Source organism: Tachypleus tridentatus, chromosome 1, assembly GCF_004210375.1.
Source record: "Tachypleus tridentatus isolate NWPU-2018 chromosome 1, ASM421037v1, whole genome shotgun sequence".
Lineage (NCBI taxonomy): Eukaryota > Metazoa > Arthropoda > Merostomata > Xiphosura > Limulidae > Tachypleus > Tachypleus tridentatus.
In genome coordinates this window covers 82079563-82100411 of record NC_134825.1, presented here as the reverse complement: position 1 = coordinate 82100411, position 20849 = coordinate 82079563, and the positions used below count along the sequence as shown (strand labels likewise).

General features: G+C 31.7%; 1 protein-coding gene across 8 annotated transcripts in view; it reads right to left on the bottom strand.

The window, feature by feature from the left end:
* Positions 1–11205: 11205 nt before the first annotated feature.
* LOC143253602 (equilibrative nucleoside transporter 3-like) overlaps positions 11206–20849 on the bottom strand; it is a 45428-nt gene continuing 35784 nt past the window's right edge. For all 8 annotated transcript variants that reach the window (XM_076507732.1, XM_076507742.1, XM_076507726.1 and 5 more), the window contains 4 exons: positions 18689–18797; positions 15221–15306; positions 13865–14061; positions 11206–13028 (listed from right to left, as the gene is read on the bottom strand). In XM_076507732.1, the coding sequence (XP_076363847.1) occupies positions 12905–13028; positions 13865–14061; positions 15221–15306; positions 18689–18797 (516 nt within the window). In that variant the 3' untranslated portion in view covers positions 11206–12904. The remainder of the gene's footprint in view (positions 13029–13864; positions 14062–15220; positions 15307–18688; positions 18798–20849) is intronic.

The window sequence follows — 20849 nt, the reverse complement described above, 5'->3', positions numbered from 1 at the left end:
GGTTACTGCCAGCTATGTTAACCTACCATATCTGATTGAAAAGGCATAACTTTTGCTTCTAATGTGTGTGTGCTTTTTGTTGTTGTTTTTTGTTTTGCTTTTTAGGTTTAGCACTAGTAGGTTCAGAGTTCTGTTTCAAATATTTAATTTGAAAATCAATGTTACTCGGATTGAAAGGAACTCACCAATCACGTGATAATCACTATCTTTGACCAAGAAGCCCTTCATTATGTCATCTGTTATTCAAGCTCTTTTACTAGCTGAGTTCTTTTACTCAAAGATGACCAGATGATCGTGGTTCTGTAGAGCAAAGGTCAACATTGAAAATGCAAGTTCGTTTTGCCTCTAGTTAGTAATAAGTCCAGTCATAATACGTAAGGGTAAACATTACAACGTCCAGTCGGGCCGTAACCTGACTTTTTCTAGAAATAAGTCACCAATCTGGATGTATGCCACTTCTTACTATAGCAATGATGAACGTGCTTACTGTAAGAACGCGTTGTTTCAAAAATCTGAAAGTGTACAATTCATTAGACTTTTATCGGATACAGTACGTACAACGACGTTAGTTTGATGACGACTATGTCGCATTCCTGAAAACAACATTATCAGTCAGCTAATATAACCATGTAACTTCTTCCATGCGACTGGGCTGAACACCAATTCTAACTAAGAAGGGAGGAGAAAAACTGAATGGCGATTCCTTACACCAGTTACTACAATTACGTCCACTACTACACTGATAACAACTAGTGCTCCTAACCCTGAAAGTTCCTTACGTCAGGTACTAAAATTATGCCTACTACTTCATAAACAGTTTGAAATTCTGAGAAAATATTTTAAAACTTCAGTTTTAAAGTCTACATAAGTTATTTCCTATCATTTTACAGAAAAAATACAAAAACACAGAGACATATCTACGAAAAATCTCTAAACAGTGTAGAGAATTTAATCTTTCATAAATTGATAACTTAGTTCATAAAAATGGCTCAACTGCAGAGAAAATGTATGTTTGATCTATAAGTTATGTACCAAAAAGGAGCATTACCCGTTGTCCACGCAATAGTCGTCACTGATGTTACCACATCAGGGTTGGTCGTTCCTCGAATGGTAAAATCAATTACATCATGTGATTCTGACTACCGAAAACAACTTCGAACTATCTTGGAAAGTTTTAACAAAACGTCACAAAAAGAACTATTTGCAATAACAAAAAGCAAAAACTATCTTGACTCAACCCTCGATCCTAAGCCTTATTTTCTGTGATTTGTATAATGAAAAATTGAATAAATGTAAAATATTGTTAAAGGATTTGTTGTGAATATCGTGCAAAGCTACTTGCGGCTATCTGCTCTAGCTGTCTCTAATTGTGTAAGAGCAGAGGGAAAGAAACTAGTCATTACCAGCCACCGCCAACCCTTGGGTTACTTTTTTACCAACAAATAGTGAGCTTGACCGTCACATTATAACGCTCCCACGTCTGAAAGGGCGAGTATGTTTGGTATCACGAGGATTCGAATGCTTTAACCACTTGACCATGCCGGGCCTAGTGAGAAAGGAGACAAGTAATACTGCAATAATGTTTTCATATTTTTTATCAATAAAACATAAGAATTTTAAGTGTTCTTATTCAAAACTAGGTTCTTGTTTCAAAAGTCGTCGCCTTTGCTAAAAACTATCCTACAAGTTGATAAGAGTTGGAGATTTGGCCGAACAGGATCCGCAGTAAAAAGCGCACAAGGTTTACTAGTTATGTGGTGTTTACACATTTCGATAGAGGAAATTGTTTGAAATGACACGTCCAACAAATATCTACAAAAATATGATAATATCTTGCTAAATCAGATTTAGGTATAGCTGATACTTACTAATTTACTTACTTGCTGGAAACAACATTATCAGATTCTCAGCATAACCTGACACATTAAACGTCATCAGGTTCTCAGCATAACCTGACACATTCAACAAATTTTCTGCATCTCTTCTACCATTGCAGACTTACCAGTACAAGCTCCATCATCTCTCGAAAATGAAGCTTCGTTACAGAGGCAAAATTGCATGGGAAATAATTCTTACTATCTTTTCCAAGTGCTGAAAACAGTCTTGGGTCTTCTTTCATCGTCCATTTTAACTTGCTAATAGCAAGAACTAGTGTAATGAACCAATAGGTGTCTTTCAGCATGCTCAGACATTTGTCAGTATTTATAGACTTCAATGTCTATAATTGTTTTCATATACCTATGGTCTATACAAAACATTGACATCATCCTCTTCCTTTTCACAATAATCGATGGATATGACCAAGTGCTCTATGAAAGTTGTACGGTCACATTCTTTGATGTGTGTTAAATCTCAGTGCTGGAAAAATATTTGATGTTCCAGTAAAACTGTGTGGCAATTGTTTTACTGGGTGCATATTATTTGTATCTATAAAATTATAAGCTATTTTTATTATATCCAGATGGACAAGTAGTCCTGAAAACACACTAGAAACTCCAAGAGCAACTCACCGAATTGTTTAGCGTTAGCGTAGTTATTGACTAGTAACTTTAAATATTCTAGGAAGTCGTTTGTTCGTTTTAAGTTATTACATAATTGTGATGATAGATAAATGGTTGGTGTGCATCACTTCTGCTTTCATTACTATGTTAATGATTATTCAAGCGGAAGCAAAATAGCCAAAAGTCTATAGTTACAGGTCAATTTAAAAAATGTCCTAGGAGTCAGGTAACATTTGCAGCAGGACATATAAACGAACGATAGTGTGCTGTTTCAGTAAGTGCAGAAGATGGTAACACTTCACTAAACTTCATCCACAATATAAAATGAGACACTATACTATCCACATCCGAAAGCTTCACAACCTTTCATTCTCAGCACTTTTTTTTTTTTTGCAACACTGCAGTTGCAAACTAGTTGGTAATTTATATAGTAGACAATACTTATAGTCGCAGTATATGAATCAAGACTGGAGACAACTAACTTTATTCAGTTATAATTGCGCTAATATGGAGTAAGATACCCGCTTCTTCACTCACACCTAGTTATTTGCTCAGAGTGTGAACTCGGTCCTTACATCTCCTATGTTCACTATTGGCACATACCATGTTCATAGTAATCCAAACTGGCCACCACACATCTGTAGCAAACTATTTGAAAAAGCTCCTCCTCTTCTTCCAAAAGTCAAGAGATATGTGTACCCCTGGGGTGACGTCAGTAGCAAAATATGATGATGTGCATATCATTGTTGCATTTCACAATCTTGAACACCTTGAGTATGATTTCGAGTTTGACAAGTTTCTGATCGCTCCCGTAGTATAGAAGAATATGGTGAGATTCAAACTCCCTTATCTGGCACTTTCATTGCTCTTTTTACACACACTATACACCGCCCCTTTCGCAGAGAAACCCTCACCAATACTGAGGTCAAACATAACAAAAATTGTTTAAGTAAACTCTGCTACAACAAATCCTGGTCACAGAACCAAAATTCTAACTTTTTTATTTAGCTTGTGATATTAATAAATAAAGCTATAACCAAAACGTAGTTTAAAGCCCATAATACAGCAGGTTTGAAAAGTTTTAGCTGCAGAAAAAGAAAATAAACATGAACACTAAGGACAGACAGAATTCGGATAATAACACTTTTTTTTTGTCAAATCAAATTCTGGTGCAGTATCCCACAATGCTACATTACTTATGTCTGTAGTCATTGCATAAACATACAAGGAAGATAATATTTTAGCTTGTATTTAATTATGCAAACCTCTTTGTTATTCTTCATTTAAGTATGAAATCAAAACTCCTGGTAGAGAAAGTAGAGAGAGAAGCTTGACCAGATAAGTACAAATATTTTTAAATCAACGTTATAGTATATAACCTTGGCCTGAAGTAAGGATCAAGTCAACGCTTGACTAACTATATGATATTTGCAAACAATCCGATTAAATAAAGTAAACTGCATAAAAACTATGGCAAATATTCCTTGAGGTATGGTAAAAAAATATATTTCCTTGTCCAAATTATGGAAAGTAAAATCTCCGAGTTTTAAGCTACTGCAATGTTATACTGAAAAAAAAACCTGGCTTTTTGATTTTCTTTTAGTCTATAAGTAAACATTTGTCAACTTCTTTTATTGGTAATATTATGTCTTGATAATTCATAAAGCTTTGTTAATTAAATTATCTTATCTCTGGCTGCTCCTAATTTTATATCATGGGCAAAGCTTAAAATCATTGTTCTACGTACAGGTCTTATGTCTTACGAATCGAATAGAAGCAAATAATTTCGTACTTTGATTCTTATGGACCAAACTAGGGGCTCATCACGAACAATATAATGCTGTTTTTTATAGTTATAAACATATACATATAAAGTAAATTGGAAAAAAATCATTGTAAGTAGAATATTTATTTTAATTTTATACGGACTTATATTATTGAATCCATATTATTGTATATAAAACGAACTAAATGTTTATTTTCCTTTTAGTTGAATCAGTTGAAGAAACTTTTTCGGAATGTTCAAAAGTCCGTGTGTGGTTTCGGATTGTAGCTAACTTGTTGGTGTTCTAGTTACTCATTATCATGGGTCATTCCCATTTGTTATTTCTAACTCTCCCATGGAAGATGTTGTTGTCTAATTACACAGTATACTAAGTTGTCTCTCTAGCGAGATCTACAGTTGAGAGACTTAGGAATATTTGGAGACTATATCCTTTCTATTTTGATTAATAGAATTCAGTGAGGTGGATAGTTAATACACCCTAAGAGAGATGAAGTTCTTTTATTTTTACATGTAATAATTATACTTTCTTAACCTTAAACAGGTTTTTCAAATAAAGAATTATCTTTAGAAATCAGAGAGTAGTGCTATCTTATGCACTTGTGAGGTTTGGTTTGCACTATGTTTTAAAAAAACACTGTTTTATTTCTTTCTTCGTTGGAAGCAGAATCAGAAACAAGAATGTCATTTTAGAAACATTCTGAGAAGGAGAAAAGTTATGCCAGCATGTAGAACATTTTCTATCCCCATAATGAATAAAAAAAACAAACACACAAACTTGCAATTATTAAATGTATAATATTCTTAGCTATATTGATAGTTTTTTTCATAAGTGAATCAATGCTTGATGATTTGCTACAATTTCATTTCTTTTGCTTTCCACCTGCTGTAATAGGCGTATTAATAATTTTCTTTTGTCTCATGATACCATGAGTGTAATACTATCAGGTGTAATGTACTTCTATAATGTCTATACAACCACACGGGTGATGCAGTCATGATAATCACTCAGCACGTGGTATATTTATGCAGATTTATTACCCTATTTCAAGAGTTCATTAATTGTAGGTCCAATGAATATGAAGTAACAGAGGTTACTTTATGAACTTCAGTTGAGTTTGTTGTAAGAAAAGAAACAAAACACAAAAATGTAAGACTACAATCTTTAATAACAAACTCCACACAGAAATAAAAATATAATACACAAAACAAGAGTAAACGTATTTGCAATAAGTATGTTGGACTGGCAAGAAAGAGAAATTAAATGAAGCCATAGTGATCTCTCTTTCACCAGTGTGAGCCTTCATCCCTGTAAGATAAAAGAAAACGCAGTAAAACTAAAAATGGCAATAAACCTAAAGATAGAGCAACATACCAAAATCTTGGTCCCCACGTTAAAGTTAAAACTAAGTTATAACAAAATCTACAACGTCTAAATCAAATCTGAAAAAATATACTAGAAACTGCCTAATAGGGGACAGCTGTATTTAACTACTTACTAAAATTAACTTTGAACAACCACGCTGCTTGTCATACACACGAGCTTTGTTGCTATTCATGCACACGAGTAGAACAACCTGGGACCATTACATGATTTGTTTACAGAAAAAAAAACAGATATCTACTTTGGGACATCACAAACAATTCTTCTTGCAAGAGAATAATATTACTGGACAATTAGTGAAACAGATTCCAGGCACAGCTAGAATGAAGAATGTTTACTTAAGCAACTTTCTACATTTAAACAAAATTGAACAGAAGTTTCAAAAAATTACATTTCAGGGTTAGTTTTAAAACAATATTTAACAAATTGTATTTCTTTTAGCCTTTTAAGAAAAATGATTATAAGTCCAGAAATAAATGTCGTTTTTGAACTGCGAAGTTTGGAAAAGTATAAACCAGTGTTGTAAAAACATGCTTTAATCAAAGTAAGCACCATTTGCTTCAACATACTTTTTCCAATGTGTAACGATACCGTTTATACCACTGGTGTAGAACTCAGAGTTTCTATGGTCATTGAACTCCCGGAAAGCTTCATCTGCAGCTGCCTGGTTTTAAAATCGTTTTTGTTCAAAAAGTTATCAAAGTGCCTGAAAAAATAAAAATCTGTAGAGGAAAGGTCTAGGAAATAAGGTGGATGAGGCAAAACCCCGATTTCCAATTAGTTCAATTTTTGGAGCGTCATCCTTGACAGGTTTCATAACGCCAATATTTTTATCTTCAGTCAATTCATGCGGAATCCACTCATCCAACTTTTTCGTCTTTCCAATCGCACTCAGGTGGTAAGCAATGTTTGATTTGCTTGTGCTTAACTTTTCTGCAAGCTCACGTACTGTTGTGCGAGAGTCTGTCTCAACTGCTTCCCTAAATATGTTTTCATGTAAAGATGGCTTTCTTCGACAACATTCGCAGTCTTCAAGACTTTCATCTTCATGTCGAAACCTTTGGAACCAACGCTGAACTGTACGTTCAGTAACAGATCCATGGCAGAATGCTTGGTTGATGTTCCGTGTAGTTTCGTCCAAGTTTGAATTCGTAGAGGAAAATCAGACGAAAGTCCTTTTTGTCCATGCTGCCTTAGTAGTTGTGAAACTTACTCTGAGTAGAGTTGAAACAGCAGAGAATTAAGACACCTTGTAAGCGACAAACGTTAAATGAAACCAACCAACGATAAATTATTCAATATTCAGCTTTTAAATGACATCGTGAGAATTCCGATATTTATATCCTCCTTGTTCTGTAGCAACTGATACCTCGTGACAGAAATTCAGCTCAGTTTCACATAATATTTATGTCTTTCCGAACCTTGTTATTTGTTATTACTATCACCACCTTTAAAGTTGTCAGTGTAGCTGAGTAAAATACAATAAGAACATACTTGTGACAATGAAAACATCGGCATACGGCTACTACGTTTTAAATTATGAGAAATTTACGTTTTACAAAACGAAGAGAAATACTAAATATTAATGTCATATTAAACTCCTTATATGTTAAAACTACAATTTAAAGTAAATTTTAAAATATAAATATAAACGTGTATGTCAGAGGTAAGCATATCAGTAATTTATCTTAAGTAATGCAAATATGGTGTCATTGAAGTAAGTACGCTAAAATAGCAATTCTAGAAGTTTTTGATCTTCTATTCTATATCTTCTAAAGGAATACGATCTCGCTCAACAGAAATATGATAAAGATTAAATATTTGTTACTTATTCATGCACTTTGAGTTCCCTTGAAAGGTGTAACAAAAGATCAAAAGTATTTCTTCATTCATAATCTTAACTCAGTTATGAAGTATTGTAATATGATTTGAGTTTATAGGTACTACTATGTATATCATTGTTTCCTGTATTGTTAAACTCGTGTTAAAACATTATTTTATTTTTTTGAATTTCTCTCAAAGCTACACTAGAGCTATCTGCACTAGCCGTCCCTAATTTAGCAGTGTAAGGCTAGAGGGAAGGCAGCTAGTCATCAATATCCACCGTCACCTCTTGGGCTAATCTTTTACCAACGAACAGTAAGATTGATCAAACGTTATAACGTCCTCATGGCTGAAAGGACGAGCATGCTTGGTGTGACGGGGATTCGAACACGCGACCCTCAGACTACAAGTTGAGTATCTTAACCAACTGGCCATGTCCGGCCGATAAAGCATTAATGTAAACATTAGTATTATTTTCCAGCTAGATGTTAGTACTTGTCTAAAACGAATTTGACTCTACAGATGATCATGTTACACATGATTAAAAACGACCAATTAAAACTTGAGATTTTTTAATTTACCTTGTATTAAGACGCCCATAATTAGTCCTTTGCTAGTACAGCGATAATTCTACAGATTTACAACGCTAAAATCAGGGGTTCGATTCCCCACGATGGACTCAGTAGATAGTCCGATGTGGCTTTGCTATAAGAAAACATACGCCCACAGTTAAATTACACAAACATCATCACATTATATAGCTTTCATGTGTGTACCGAGTTAACTTAGTGGTTAATGTAATAAAACATGAATCAGAAGGTTCGTGGCTTGTAACCATTACCGTAAAATCGAATTTTGGAGCGGTGAGTCCACTATAAGAGTTAATTCTAATATATGATTAAAGTAACCCAAGAGTTGGCAGTAGATACTGTTGACTAGCTGTTTTCTCTCTAGTCTATCAGCTCAATGAGAGATGGTTCCTACTGTAGAAATTCTTATAACCTCTTCTGTTGTATATTCAAATAGAACTGACTTCCTCTAACAGTGATAAGATACGTCTACAGAATAACGAGATATTTGGTTAATGTTTACTCTGAAATGTTTTCTCATTCATTGACGAAGATTACAAGAAAGAAAGGACAACTGAACACAAATGTATAACCACGATATACAATCTTTATTTAATTAAACACAGTGAAAAACTTATTTAACTTGCTACAATGGGTAATCATTGAAGAGTCAGATTTGAAGTAATATCTATCTATGAGAACGGTTTTTCAGGCTGGATAAACCTTAGGTTACTTAGGTAACTAGTTAGCGTCAGACTTACCCAAAATGGCACACGTGATTGATAATTCCCAATGAAATAAAAAGAGACAACTCTGAAAATCCATGTTTCTTGAAGACAAACAACAGCTTAACCGTTTAACAAAGTAACTGAGATTTGTCTGGTTAAAGCTTAATTCTTTGAATTCATACACGTAGCAAGGAAAAAATGAATAAGTAAAATTATCATTAAAAGCTGGGAACCCTAAGATAATGTAATACAATACAGCTTCACGTTAAATTATTCCTTTTTTTACCTAAGGTCCTCTGATGTTTGTTTAAAGTAAAAACGTACATGTGGCAGTTTTGCCAAGTTTACTTAATGGGTTAATGGTATATGTATGTACAATTTTTCAACTCATCTTACTTATAAAGTTTATCGAATATTACTTTTCTAAAATTGTGTTTGTTTGGATTCACAAGCTACACAATGGGCTACCTATACTGTGCCCACCACGAGTACAGAAACCAGTTTTTGTGTTATAAACCTCCAATCTTTCCATAACACCACTGAGGAAGGAGAGGTCTAAAATAAAATGCTTTCATTTTTCACATAACATGCTCTATGTTGGATAAACAGACATATCTAACCAACAACCAAGCAGCAAGGCAACTCATTACTGGGGTTAGCTGAAGTTCCTATACCATTGGCTGACCTGACCATGCCTACCTAACAAGGTGAAGTGAGAATAACCACAGCAGATTATATTCCAGTAGTTAAAGAACATGGCAATAAGTTTGCCATTCCTTAGAATGTTATATTTCAACAAACCATTCATTGTTGAGGCCAGTACTTCAGACATTGGAATTCGAGCATTACTCCTACAAGAACATGAAGTTGAACTGTTTCTGGTAATGTATGTGACTAAACATCTGTTGAGTAATGAGGAAAACTACTCTTTAGTTGAAAGAGGATGTCTAGCCATCATATTTGCCATTCAAAAGTTCCAGAAATACTTGTATGGGTTGAAGTTCATTCTCCAGATAGACCATCAACCATTTACACACATCCAGAGGTGCAATACCAATAGTGCAAGGATCATGAGGTGGGCATTGTATCCCCAAAACTACAAGTTTCACACTGAAGCCATCAAGAGAAGGACTGAAAAGTTGGTGTATACAGCATGAGTAGGCTGTGTGTATGAACTGAAAACAGTCTTTATATATTGTGTAAAAATGTTGTATTTTTTCATAAAGAGGGGCTTATTGTTGGAGGTACAGAAATGTTTAGTTTAAGAGTTACTATTTATTTAGTAATTTAATATTTAATGATTATTTAGTTTTTGTGACAAGAATGTTAAAAGGCAATTATTTTAAAATTGATAGTTGTGACAAATTTCGTTATATAACTCTGTTAGAGTTGTATGTTGTGCATGCAGTTTAATTGTTGTACTGGTATTTTCTAATATTGTTAATGCCATCTTACTCAAAGCTTCCAAGTTTTTCTCATTAGATGAATACTGTTGTCATTAGAGGACGAGGTTTTTCTGTTCGATGTTATAAATACATGCAGATACAGAATGCAAAAATAAGGTGAAGTAAGTTAATGAAAATAAAGTTAAACTGCATGATCATTAATTTAGTCATAATGGTCAATATCTAAAGTGAATTTCACAGTAGCATTGTAACAACAGAGATAGAGAAGGATAATTTGTTTTGTCAAAGGGTGTTCTAAAGTACCTGTGTGAGCTTTGACAAAAAGCAAACAGTTATTTAATGCTCTAAGTACAACTTGTTTTGAATATATTAGTTTAAAACAAGTGGATTGTGTGCTGTATGTTTATTGTTGGCATTTATAGCCAACAAGTCACAAAAACCTATTGTAAAGAATTCAGCCCCCACAAAACTGACACTTATGTTTTCTTGTTTTCCAGTAAAATGTTCATGTATTTTATGAGATCTAACATATACAAGTAACATTTGTTACTAAATAGTTTTAATGGTAGCTGAATTAATATAATTATTTATGCCTTTTTATGCTCCGATATTCATTAAAAAATAAATTGATAATACTGCTAACTTGTTCTAAACGTAGGGCAGGCTTGCACCACCATAAAAAAACAACCAAAAAAACCTTGGTAATCTTTCAAACTTTATAGATATCCTGGCATGGCGAAGTGGAGAAGGCACTTGATTTGTAATCTGAGGGTCACAGGTTTGACACAGATAGCCCTCAAGTAGCTTTGCGCAAAATTCAAAACACACAAAACCTTTATAAACAAGAAGTCGTTAGGCAATTATAATGTGTCACATATTTGTTAGCAATTTTTAGCTCACCAGCAAGTCTGAGAGCTTATTGGTGCTGAAAATTGGGTTTTGATACATAGATAGCTTTGTACTTAACAACAAAACAATTGTGTATTAATTGAAATAAATTACCACACAAATATGAATAATACAGTTTTATTTAAACTTTATTGTAAGATTTTTAGACATTTTTCTAACATTAGCATGCTATTTTCTTTCAATTCTACATTGTTACAGCTGAAATAAAACAGTTATTTAAAAAACGTGAGAGGTGTAAAATAAGAGATACAGAATGCTTTGTCTTCTTTAATACTGTGAAACTAATTTTATGAATAAAAACAAATTATGAGAAGCTAAAAGGAAAAAGCTATTTAAAGATCAAACATTTTAACACAACTTTAGAATGTGTACTTACCACTTACCAACATCCTTCGGTAAATAATTTATACTTATGAACTTACAAAAAATACTATTTTATCATAAAGCTAAAAGAGTTAATAAACAGTATATTAATTATACTAGTCTATAAAGTCTTTCTGTGGGTTTTGAAAAATTTTACATCCAAAACTAAAATTTTAAAATTATATAAAGAAAAATGATAAAAATACAGTAAATATTGTAGACAAATTAACAGTTTTCCAAATAATTAAAACAAGTCTTAAATTTTAAAATTATATAAAGAAAAATGATAAAAATACATTAAATATTGTAGACAAATTAACAGTTTTCCAAATAATTAAAACAAATCTATCTTATTATATTGCCAAAAGAACTTCTGCCTTTAAACATTAATAACACGTTCCCACTTTGCAAGTCCTAACTATTTTGTACATTATGTATTAAATATTTTAAAGAAAAAATAACTAACAAAAACTACTTAGTAAAAATAAAAATATATAACTAAACAAAAATACAAAATAAAATTGATAAAACTGTTACTATGACTACTACTACTACTACTCAACAACACAAAAACCACAACACTGGGAATTTTTACAGCAATGACTATATCAACAACAATCCAACTAGTGAATTTCAGCTACCATCAAAAGCCAAGAGAATTGCATGCTTGTTAAATTTAAAGTATTATTTACTTTTCTAAAGTTTTCATAAAAATAAAATTTGAACACAAATCTGTATGTACTATATAGATATAGATTTATATATATATATTCATGTATAACTATCCACAAGCTTATTGACTACAGATAGTTTCTTTTTTTTCATCTTGCATACAATAACAAAATGTAAAACAAAAAGCACGTGCTCCTTAATACAACTTGAAAACTTTTTATCAAACTGAAATATTAAAATATAATTAAGAAATGATTCTATGATCAATGGTCACTAAAGAACTTTAATTATATCAAAAATGAAAAAAGTTCAGATCTAAAACTATTATTTGATGGAAGGTTATGCAAATTTTTTGTTTCATCTATAATAACCTAAATCAATAGGGACTATATAACGTCTAAGAACATTAATAGCTAAAACAAATTAACAGTGATAACTATATCAAAAAGTCTTGTACTGACAAGTAAGAGCTGAAGTCACTTCTTTTCTTTTGGAAAAAAGAAAAACATTGTGAAAACAGTCTAAGCTTCCTTGATGTGTATGAAAAGAACATCAAAAATTAATTTTATAGATCTTTAACTAAAAATTAACAACAAAACAATTTGGCTGTTGTAAGGAATATTAAATCACGACTTGAAAACTCAAGAGCTGTAGAGACAAGTTACAGCTCCTTGTATAAACTGAACTACAAGTGTTAATGTTTTTATTCCTGATGTAACATTGAGTTGGTTTCTCTGTTTCATGGATAAGAAGGTTTATGAATCTCTAGACAGAAGGTTCTACCAACCATGAGATGAAAAAAGAGAAGTTGACACCGGTGAAAATTCCTAGAATTAGGAAAAAGGCTCCCATCATTCCAGCAGTAGGGGCATGCTCTCTGTCAACACATCTGGAAATCAAAACAATTAATATTTTAGTTTATTTTAAATGGCTTTAACACAAATTAATAACAGTTAAAGCTATTATGTGTCAGATAAAATAATGTAAATATTTCAGAAAGTAGATAAACAATTATTTAAAAGAGAATTTAAATGTATATTTTGAAAACTAATTATTAAGTAAATATGTTTCACATTATAATGACTTCCAGTACTTGATCTGATTATATATCTTTAATAAAATGTTTTCATTTCGATTTTAATATTCATGATTTCTAAAAAAAAACACCACAAAACAAAATATTAAAACAGGCAAGTTAACAGTTGCATAAGCTATTTCACATTATGTTTTTACATATTTCACAAAAACCACAAGTACAGCTAGCTACTTAACTTTGCATGATGATAAAAAATTATTATACATCATATTAATACATAAATATTAATTTGATCAGACTTCTAGTCCTTAAAATTATGTTGAAATTAATGATTTATATGTTGTAAATGGTTATGCACTGTTCCTGCATTCTTGAGGAATGAGGAAATGAAAACAAGTTCCTAAAATCTTTGATAGGTCCTGTTGCACAAACCACATTAGGTACATAATAACAGACAGTGAAGTTGCTGTACCACTTTCTTATGGTACATCTGGAGTATGCTACTAAACACTTCTAATACATGAAATCATTAAAAATCATTGACATTTTTGGTAACACTTTTTTAAGGTTCTTAATATCTTAGATACACACACACACAATGCAAGATTCATTATACAAACTTTAAACAATGTGTCAAATAAATATTTCAGCATATGTTGTTTCAAAACAGTACTAAAAACACTTCATACCGTGGAGCATACATCATAGCAAGACTACTGTAATAACCACTACTCAGTCCATGTAGTACAGAAACAATAATGTAGGCCCATTCATTTGGGATGAGAACTGGAAGAGATCGTTTATGTGGCTTGTAGTTACAAAACATGAAATATGGTATGGTTAAAGCCCTTAGGACTACTGGAATCCAAAGGAAACGTGGTCCAGGCTAGCAAAAAACAGTTAAAATTACCAAATGAATTAGCTTAGATATGGTATATAAGAATCAGGTAGTTTTAGTTATTTAATGTTCCTCTAAATATCAATTTTGCTATTTACTTTTTTAAATTGTGACTGTTATTACCAAAAAACTTGAATTGTAAAAAAAAAAATGTTCTTTACAAATAACATTGTAAATGCTCAAGACAATTCTATTTTGTATTAAGCTGATACTTTTACCATAAATTACAGTGTGACAGCAATGATTAACTATGTATTGAAAAGATGTAATTAAATTTCTACTATTGTTACAAACTCTTTATCAGCATCAAATAGATGTTCTTTGAGTAAAATGTATGTTTTTCTTATCTATTACTTATAATTACTCTTTCTAGAGTAGCTATTTTTTTAAATACAGACATACGTACATAACGCATGTTATTTATCATCCTCAATTACATGCAAAATATTCTAACTGGCATGTTTTTAAAATATTTTTGTTTCCCAATTTTATAAAGAAAGCATACTAATAAGAGACTGAAATAAGAGGAAAACTAAGACTATACTACATTATACTTATGTAAATTTTATGTTAGTGAAAACTATGTCAACTTCAGTAGTGCCTTAACTTTTTTACAAACCTTCTTCTGGTAGCTTACACTAACAAACATACATGGTTAATGAATTATTAAAGCAAAAGATTAACGTAAGATTGAAAAAGTAAAAATAACGAACAGAATAATCGTGTACTTGTGATGTACGTTCTTCAAATATTGGATATAACACATAAAAAGCTAAAAGGGCTTCATAAAATGGATTTAATAACGCCTTCACTGCACAAAATATTCATCAAATTTACACCCATGCAAGAAGCACTCTAAAGCAACTCTTCTTCTTACAAGAGAAGACAATCAAGACACCTGAATAGATAATAATTACTCCAGTGATCTAAGTTAATAAGTTATCTATTATGGTGAACAAGATTACTAGTTGGTGTAGTAATAATACTTACATAAAAGATCCATGTTAATAACAAGATATAAATTTCTTTGTAAAATAAGATTAGTAAATAGTACAGGTAATACTTACACAAGTACTCCAGGTTAACTGACCTGATCAACTAGTGTAAATAATTATTACAAATAAATAGATTTAGAAACAGTACTCACCCACGTAATCCAGTTGGGAAAGATGTTACCAATCATGGCAAATAAGTTGAAGCATAAGAAGCAACAAACAGGAGCAAAGTATGTGGCTTTAAATGGAGCATGTAATAAAATAACATAAGTCTAAATAAAACAATGTAAAAATATAGATAAGAACAATTTGTTTAAAGTTTAACTTTGAAGTGTAACAAATTACAAAAAATATATAAAAATACAAATCATTTGTACATGGAAATAGTTTATTTAGAAGCAAACATAATTATTTATTTATAGCTAATACTAGAAAATTCCATTTGATCTTCCAAATAATTTATTTCAAAACAGCAATAACAACAAAATACAGTTACAGTTATAGGAACAACAGATACTCAAAGAGCATTTAAAACTGACTCATCTTCACACATACAAACACATTTTTTAAGCTTACATGAAGAATAATATTCAAAGATCAATATTATTTCTAATTAGAATTAACCTTCTTAAACAACTATCTCAAACAAATATGTAAAAATTCATTACTATGACAAAAAAATCTTTCTTACTCCCAAAACCGAAAGGTAAAAAAATGATAAAATACCACAATTTAAAGCTTTAAAATAACAAATACACATAGGTAGTTCTATGAAAACTTCAGAATTAACACACACTGCTGGCCAAAATCTTAAGGCTAATGAACAAAATATGCATTTTGCTTTGTTAGACTCAACCACTTATTTGAGTAGAGCTTCGAAAGATGAAAATAAGAAAAGGGAAAATAAAAATAAAAAACTTTTTCAGCATTTAATAGGGAAAATGTGAAAACTATGAAATTAGCCTAAATATACTAGCTGGTCAAAAGCTTAAGGCCATACAAAAAGAAGTTCTAAACAGGGTAGAAAATGCCCAACAAGAAGTATCAGTAGTGAGTTGCACGGCCATCATTGAGGATAACTGCAAACATTCACTTTGGCATGATCAATATAAGCATTTGCAGAAGGCTGGCTGGAATGTTATTCCAAGTTGTAAAAACGTTTTTAGCATTTAATAGGAAAAATGTGAACACTATGAAATTAGCCTAAATACTAGCTGGTCAAAAGTTTAAGACCATACTGAAACAAAGCGTTAATCAGTAAACACGTAACAAAATTTAGTCATTTGTGTTCAAGCATTAGCGTTGTCAACATCTCCCACTGACATCTCCTGTGTTACATTGGGTAAAAACATGGCAAAGGCTAAAACGTTGACAGAGTTTGAACGTGGCAGAATTGTCGAGCTGCAAAAGCAAGGTCTCTCTCATCGTGCCATCACTGGTGAGATTGGGTGTAGTAAACCTGCTGTTGCAAATTTCTTAAAAGACCCTGAGGGATACGGAATGAGAATTTTAAGTGGTCAGCTCAAGAAAATTTTGCCAGCATTGAGCAGGAAGATTCGATGGGTTGTCCAGCAAGACACCAGCCAATCATCAAACCAGATTAAGGCCCTTACAGATGCAGAATGCAGCTCAGTCTAACAACACAAAATGCATATTTTTTCTTTATGTTCATTGGCCTTAAGATTTTCGCCAGCAGTGTATAAAGGTCCAAAAGGTTTGCTAATAAATCTCTGATCAACATTATACCTCATTCTGAAGTAAACGTTTTTTTACAAGTACATCATATATTCTTTTTTTTAATACAACACAAGGTATTGTTTATTTGAGGCACACTGAGGTATGTCTCCAAATAATCACTTGCAGTTTTATGGCATTTTTGGGAGATTAGCATACATTACACAGGTAAACATCACATACTGTAGATTGGATGGTCATTGAATAAGTTCTTAATTGTTTAATCATGTCAGTAAACTTGCATCTATAGCTCTAAAAATGTGAATGTGTAAGTGATATTTTAAGCAAATGAAAAACCACCAATAACGAATTAGTCAAACAAAATGCTAGCTAATGACAGGATTCTGCAGAAATCTCTGCTATACTTGTGTTGCACATATAACAGTGTTATTTGTTTACCATACTTGAGTTAAAGAATTTCATTACAGTACTAAAAAAGAAATTCCCCTTGGAAATGGAAGTTTTATAAAATAGTTGTAAATTTTTTCAATGCAGTGTCTTAAATTTCTCAGTTATAAAAATATAGAATGAAATAATACTGAAGACAAAAATACACAAAAACACGTGTTATTTCTATATACATGCACCTAATTTAACATGAACTATATATGTATATAGTGTCTTAGATATCCATACACATGCATTCTTAGTGATTAAAAACGTATTAATTTGCATTCAAGATACTAAGATATTTTATAAAATTCTATCAGTGACAGAGTAATTTTATCTGTTATCAAGATTAAATTCAAAATGACAATTATGTACTGTATGCAAATATAAACACTAAGGTTGAAGAAAACAAATATGCCTGAATAAATCATGTATTTAACAGATATATAATTCTGGAGTGTTAAAACAATGATTTTCAATCTTGGGTGCCAGCTAACACAACCTGAATTTATTTGGAAGTCAAACCCACATAACTAAGTCACTTTCACCTTTAATTTCAAAAACATTCAGATTATTTAAATTCTTATACAGATACAGTAACATCTTTGTTTTCTTGCAAATTTTAACAGTATCAACTAGAAAAAGCATTTTTAGAGAATGCAATTTCATTATTTTTGACTGTTTATAATTTTTGGAACAATTCAGTTATTTTGGACGAATAATATATATATACAGGGTAGCCCGTAAGTCCCTACCCATCCATATATCTTATGTATCCAGTGTATCTGTGTGCTGTCCCTCATTCTCACTGCATAATATTATGCAATGCCATGTTCTGTGAGACATTTTCCTCAACATATCAGGGGTTATTGTTCCAAATGCCGTAGTAACAGCTGCCTTCAACTTAATAACTAAATTAATAACTAATAACTAAATCATAATAGCTAAATCATGGACATTTGATACTGCTGCAAAATCTGAGCATTTTTTCTACTTACAGGAAATGAAGAAATCACGGCTGCTGGCCTGAATATTGGCTAGTACTACAGGAAAGTTTGTTAAAGTTACAAAGAAAACGTTGAAACATTGTGGCCATAATTCAGATCTGAAGAGCATCCAACATAAGTATTATAACGTTGTTTAGACACAACATATCCTGTATATATCCTCCTCAAAATGAGGTTTTCACTAGACATGTTTATTTTTATATTCTTTATAATTAGTGTTATTTAGATAAACATTAGAATTACTTGAATTATAATCTCTTCAACATTATTATTTGCACTTTAACATTCTACAACACTAAGATGTTTTTCCAGTTATAACAATAAATCATTTTTTTATGTTTCATCACCTTAGGCATTTTATACCATTATAAAATCTGAAGATCAGTTTGTTTTGGATGTTACTACTGTTAAGCCTAATACATCTTATTTGCTATGCTAAATCATGGACACTTAATACTGCTGCAAAATCTGAGCATTTTTTCTACTTACAGGAAATGAAGAAATCATGGCTGCTGGCCTGAATATTGGCTAGTACTGCAGGAAAGTTTGTTAAAGTTACAAAGAAAACAAAGAAAACGTTGAAACATTGTGGCCAAGCCTGAAATGAAAAAGAAAACATATTGATGTACTTAAAGTCTAATAATTACCTGGCACTCAGATTATAATTCAGTTTACTTTATTATCAGCTGGAAATGTCACAAATATATCACTATATAGAAAGAAATGTTTTTGCCATGTACAAACATATACACACACACATGTGTAATTACAATGAAAAACAAAGAGTGATGTTTGAAAAATACTTTATCAATTATTTTAAATTTTAATTGAGAGCCATAAATAGGATTTCAGAGGTTTTGGTGGATATTTTAGATATACCTAAGTATATTATGGATAACTTCCATAGAAACTTCAGTATCATTCAACAAAGTAAGTAAAGAATTTTTCAACAGTTATAATGCTCCTATACAGAAAATGTATTTTTTACAAGTACATATGTACCTCTTTCACATAATTAGCTATTCCTTCCTATTTAGTGCTGCCATCTACATGTGAACTTTTTCTTTACACATGCTACAAGCTTTCTGCTTCCCCATATTGAAATTGCAAAACTCCAACATTTCTCTCATGCAAATCATCATGCATGATGATCTTGAAGGAGAAGATAGGTAATGTGATAAGGGCTAAGTAAAATGTTCACAGCAAACAAATCCAACCTTCAACGTCCACAGGCTAAGAGAAAAAGGAAATATATTTTGGTGAAACATGGAACATGAGGAAAGTGGTTCAAATGGATGTACAGTAAGGGAGTGTAGGATCACATCAATGTCCCAATCTCAGTATATATATATATACATAAAAAAAAAAAAAAAAAAATCGGCCCGGCATGGCCTAGCGCGTAAGGCGTGCGACTCGTAATCCGAGGGTCGCGGGTTCGCGCCCGCGTCGCGCTAAACATGCTCGCCCTCCCAGCCGTGGGGGTGTATAATGTGACGGTCAATCCCACTATTCGTTGGTAAAGAGTAGCCCAAGAGTTGGCGGTGGGTGGTGATGACTAGCTGCCTTCCCTCTAGTCTTACACTGCTAAATTAGGGACCGCTAGCACAGATAGCCCTCGAGTAGCTTTGTGCGAAATTTCCAAACAAAATACATAAAATTTGTTGTTGTTTTTTTTAATATACATAGCTACAAAATTTTCTTCATTAAATCAATATTATTATCTCAGTTTCCTCAAGCGCTTCAGGCTATAAAGCATCAAAAGTAACATATAAAAACTTCATAAAATACAATTTAAATATTTCCCATCAAATATACTATAACAAAAATAAAGAAAATATTTTCCTTATAAATTTCTAGTCTTCCAATTGAATGTTTCAACAATGTTTTTTTTTAAACCTCAGAATGAATTATAATTTTAACACTTTCCAGACAGGTTATGAGTCAAAGACCATGTTATGTTTATTAACTCACATTCAAAATTTTATTGAACTACCATTTCATTAATTTACGTAAATAAATTTAGGTTTGTAGATTTTAATTCAAATTTTAAGTTTATACATTATTCAATTTCTTAATTTAAAAGTAAATATTAAAAAACACAGTTAAACATCAATATTTGTGTGTCATGTGGTATGTTGAATGGAGCACTGGTTCAGATTAGAAATTTTTAACATCAAAATACTAAGTCTATAGTTTTGTTAGAATTATGAACTCAAATTACTAGTATTGACAAGCTTAAATATAAAATAAGAGTATTCTATCTTTTTTTGAAACTGAAATACTGCTATATTTACTGGATTAAACACAGTTCATTTTTGGATACTGTCCCTTACATACACTTATTTCAGTACATGACAGGTGAATAACCAATGAAAATTTCAGATTGTCTCCCTAATGTTTTTTTTCAGCCATTTTAATGTATTAGGAGGCTACCTCATTCTTTCAAACCATGATTTCAAGCAAGTAGATGATGTTTTAATCTGCTCAAAATTTCATATTTTCTTAGACTGAAATACAACTTAGTTACTAAGCTTTATAAATTATAGTGGAATTCTGTGGTACTGATGCAGTAATTTATGTCTTTTGGTTATTCAACTGTATGAAACCTAAAAAAATGATTTCATTTCCTCTATTTGCCTAATTTTAAAAG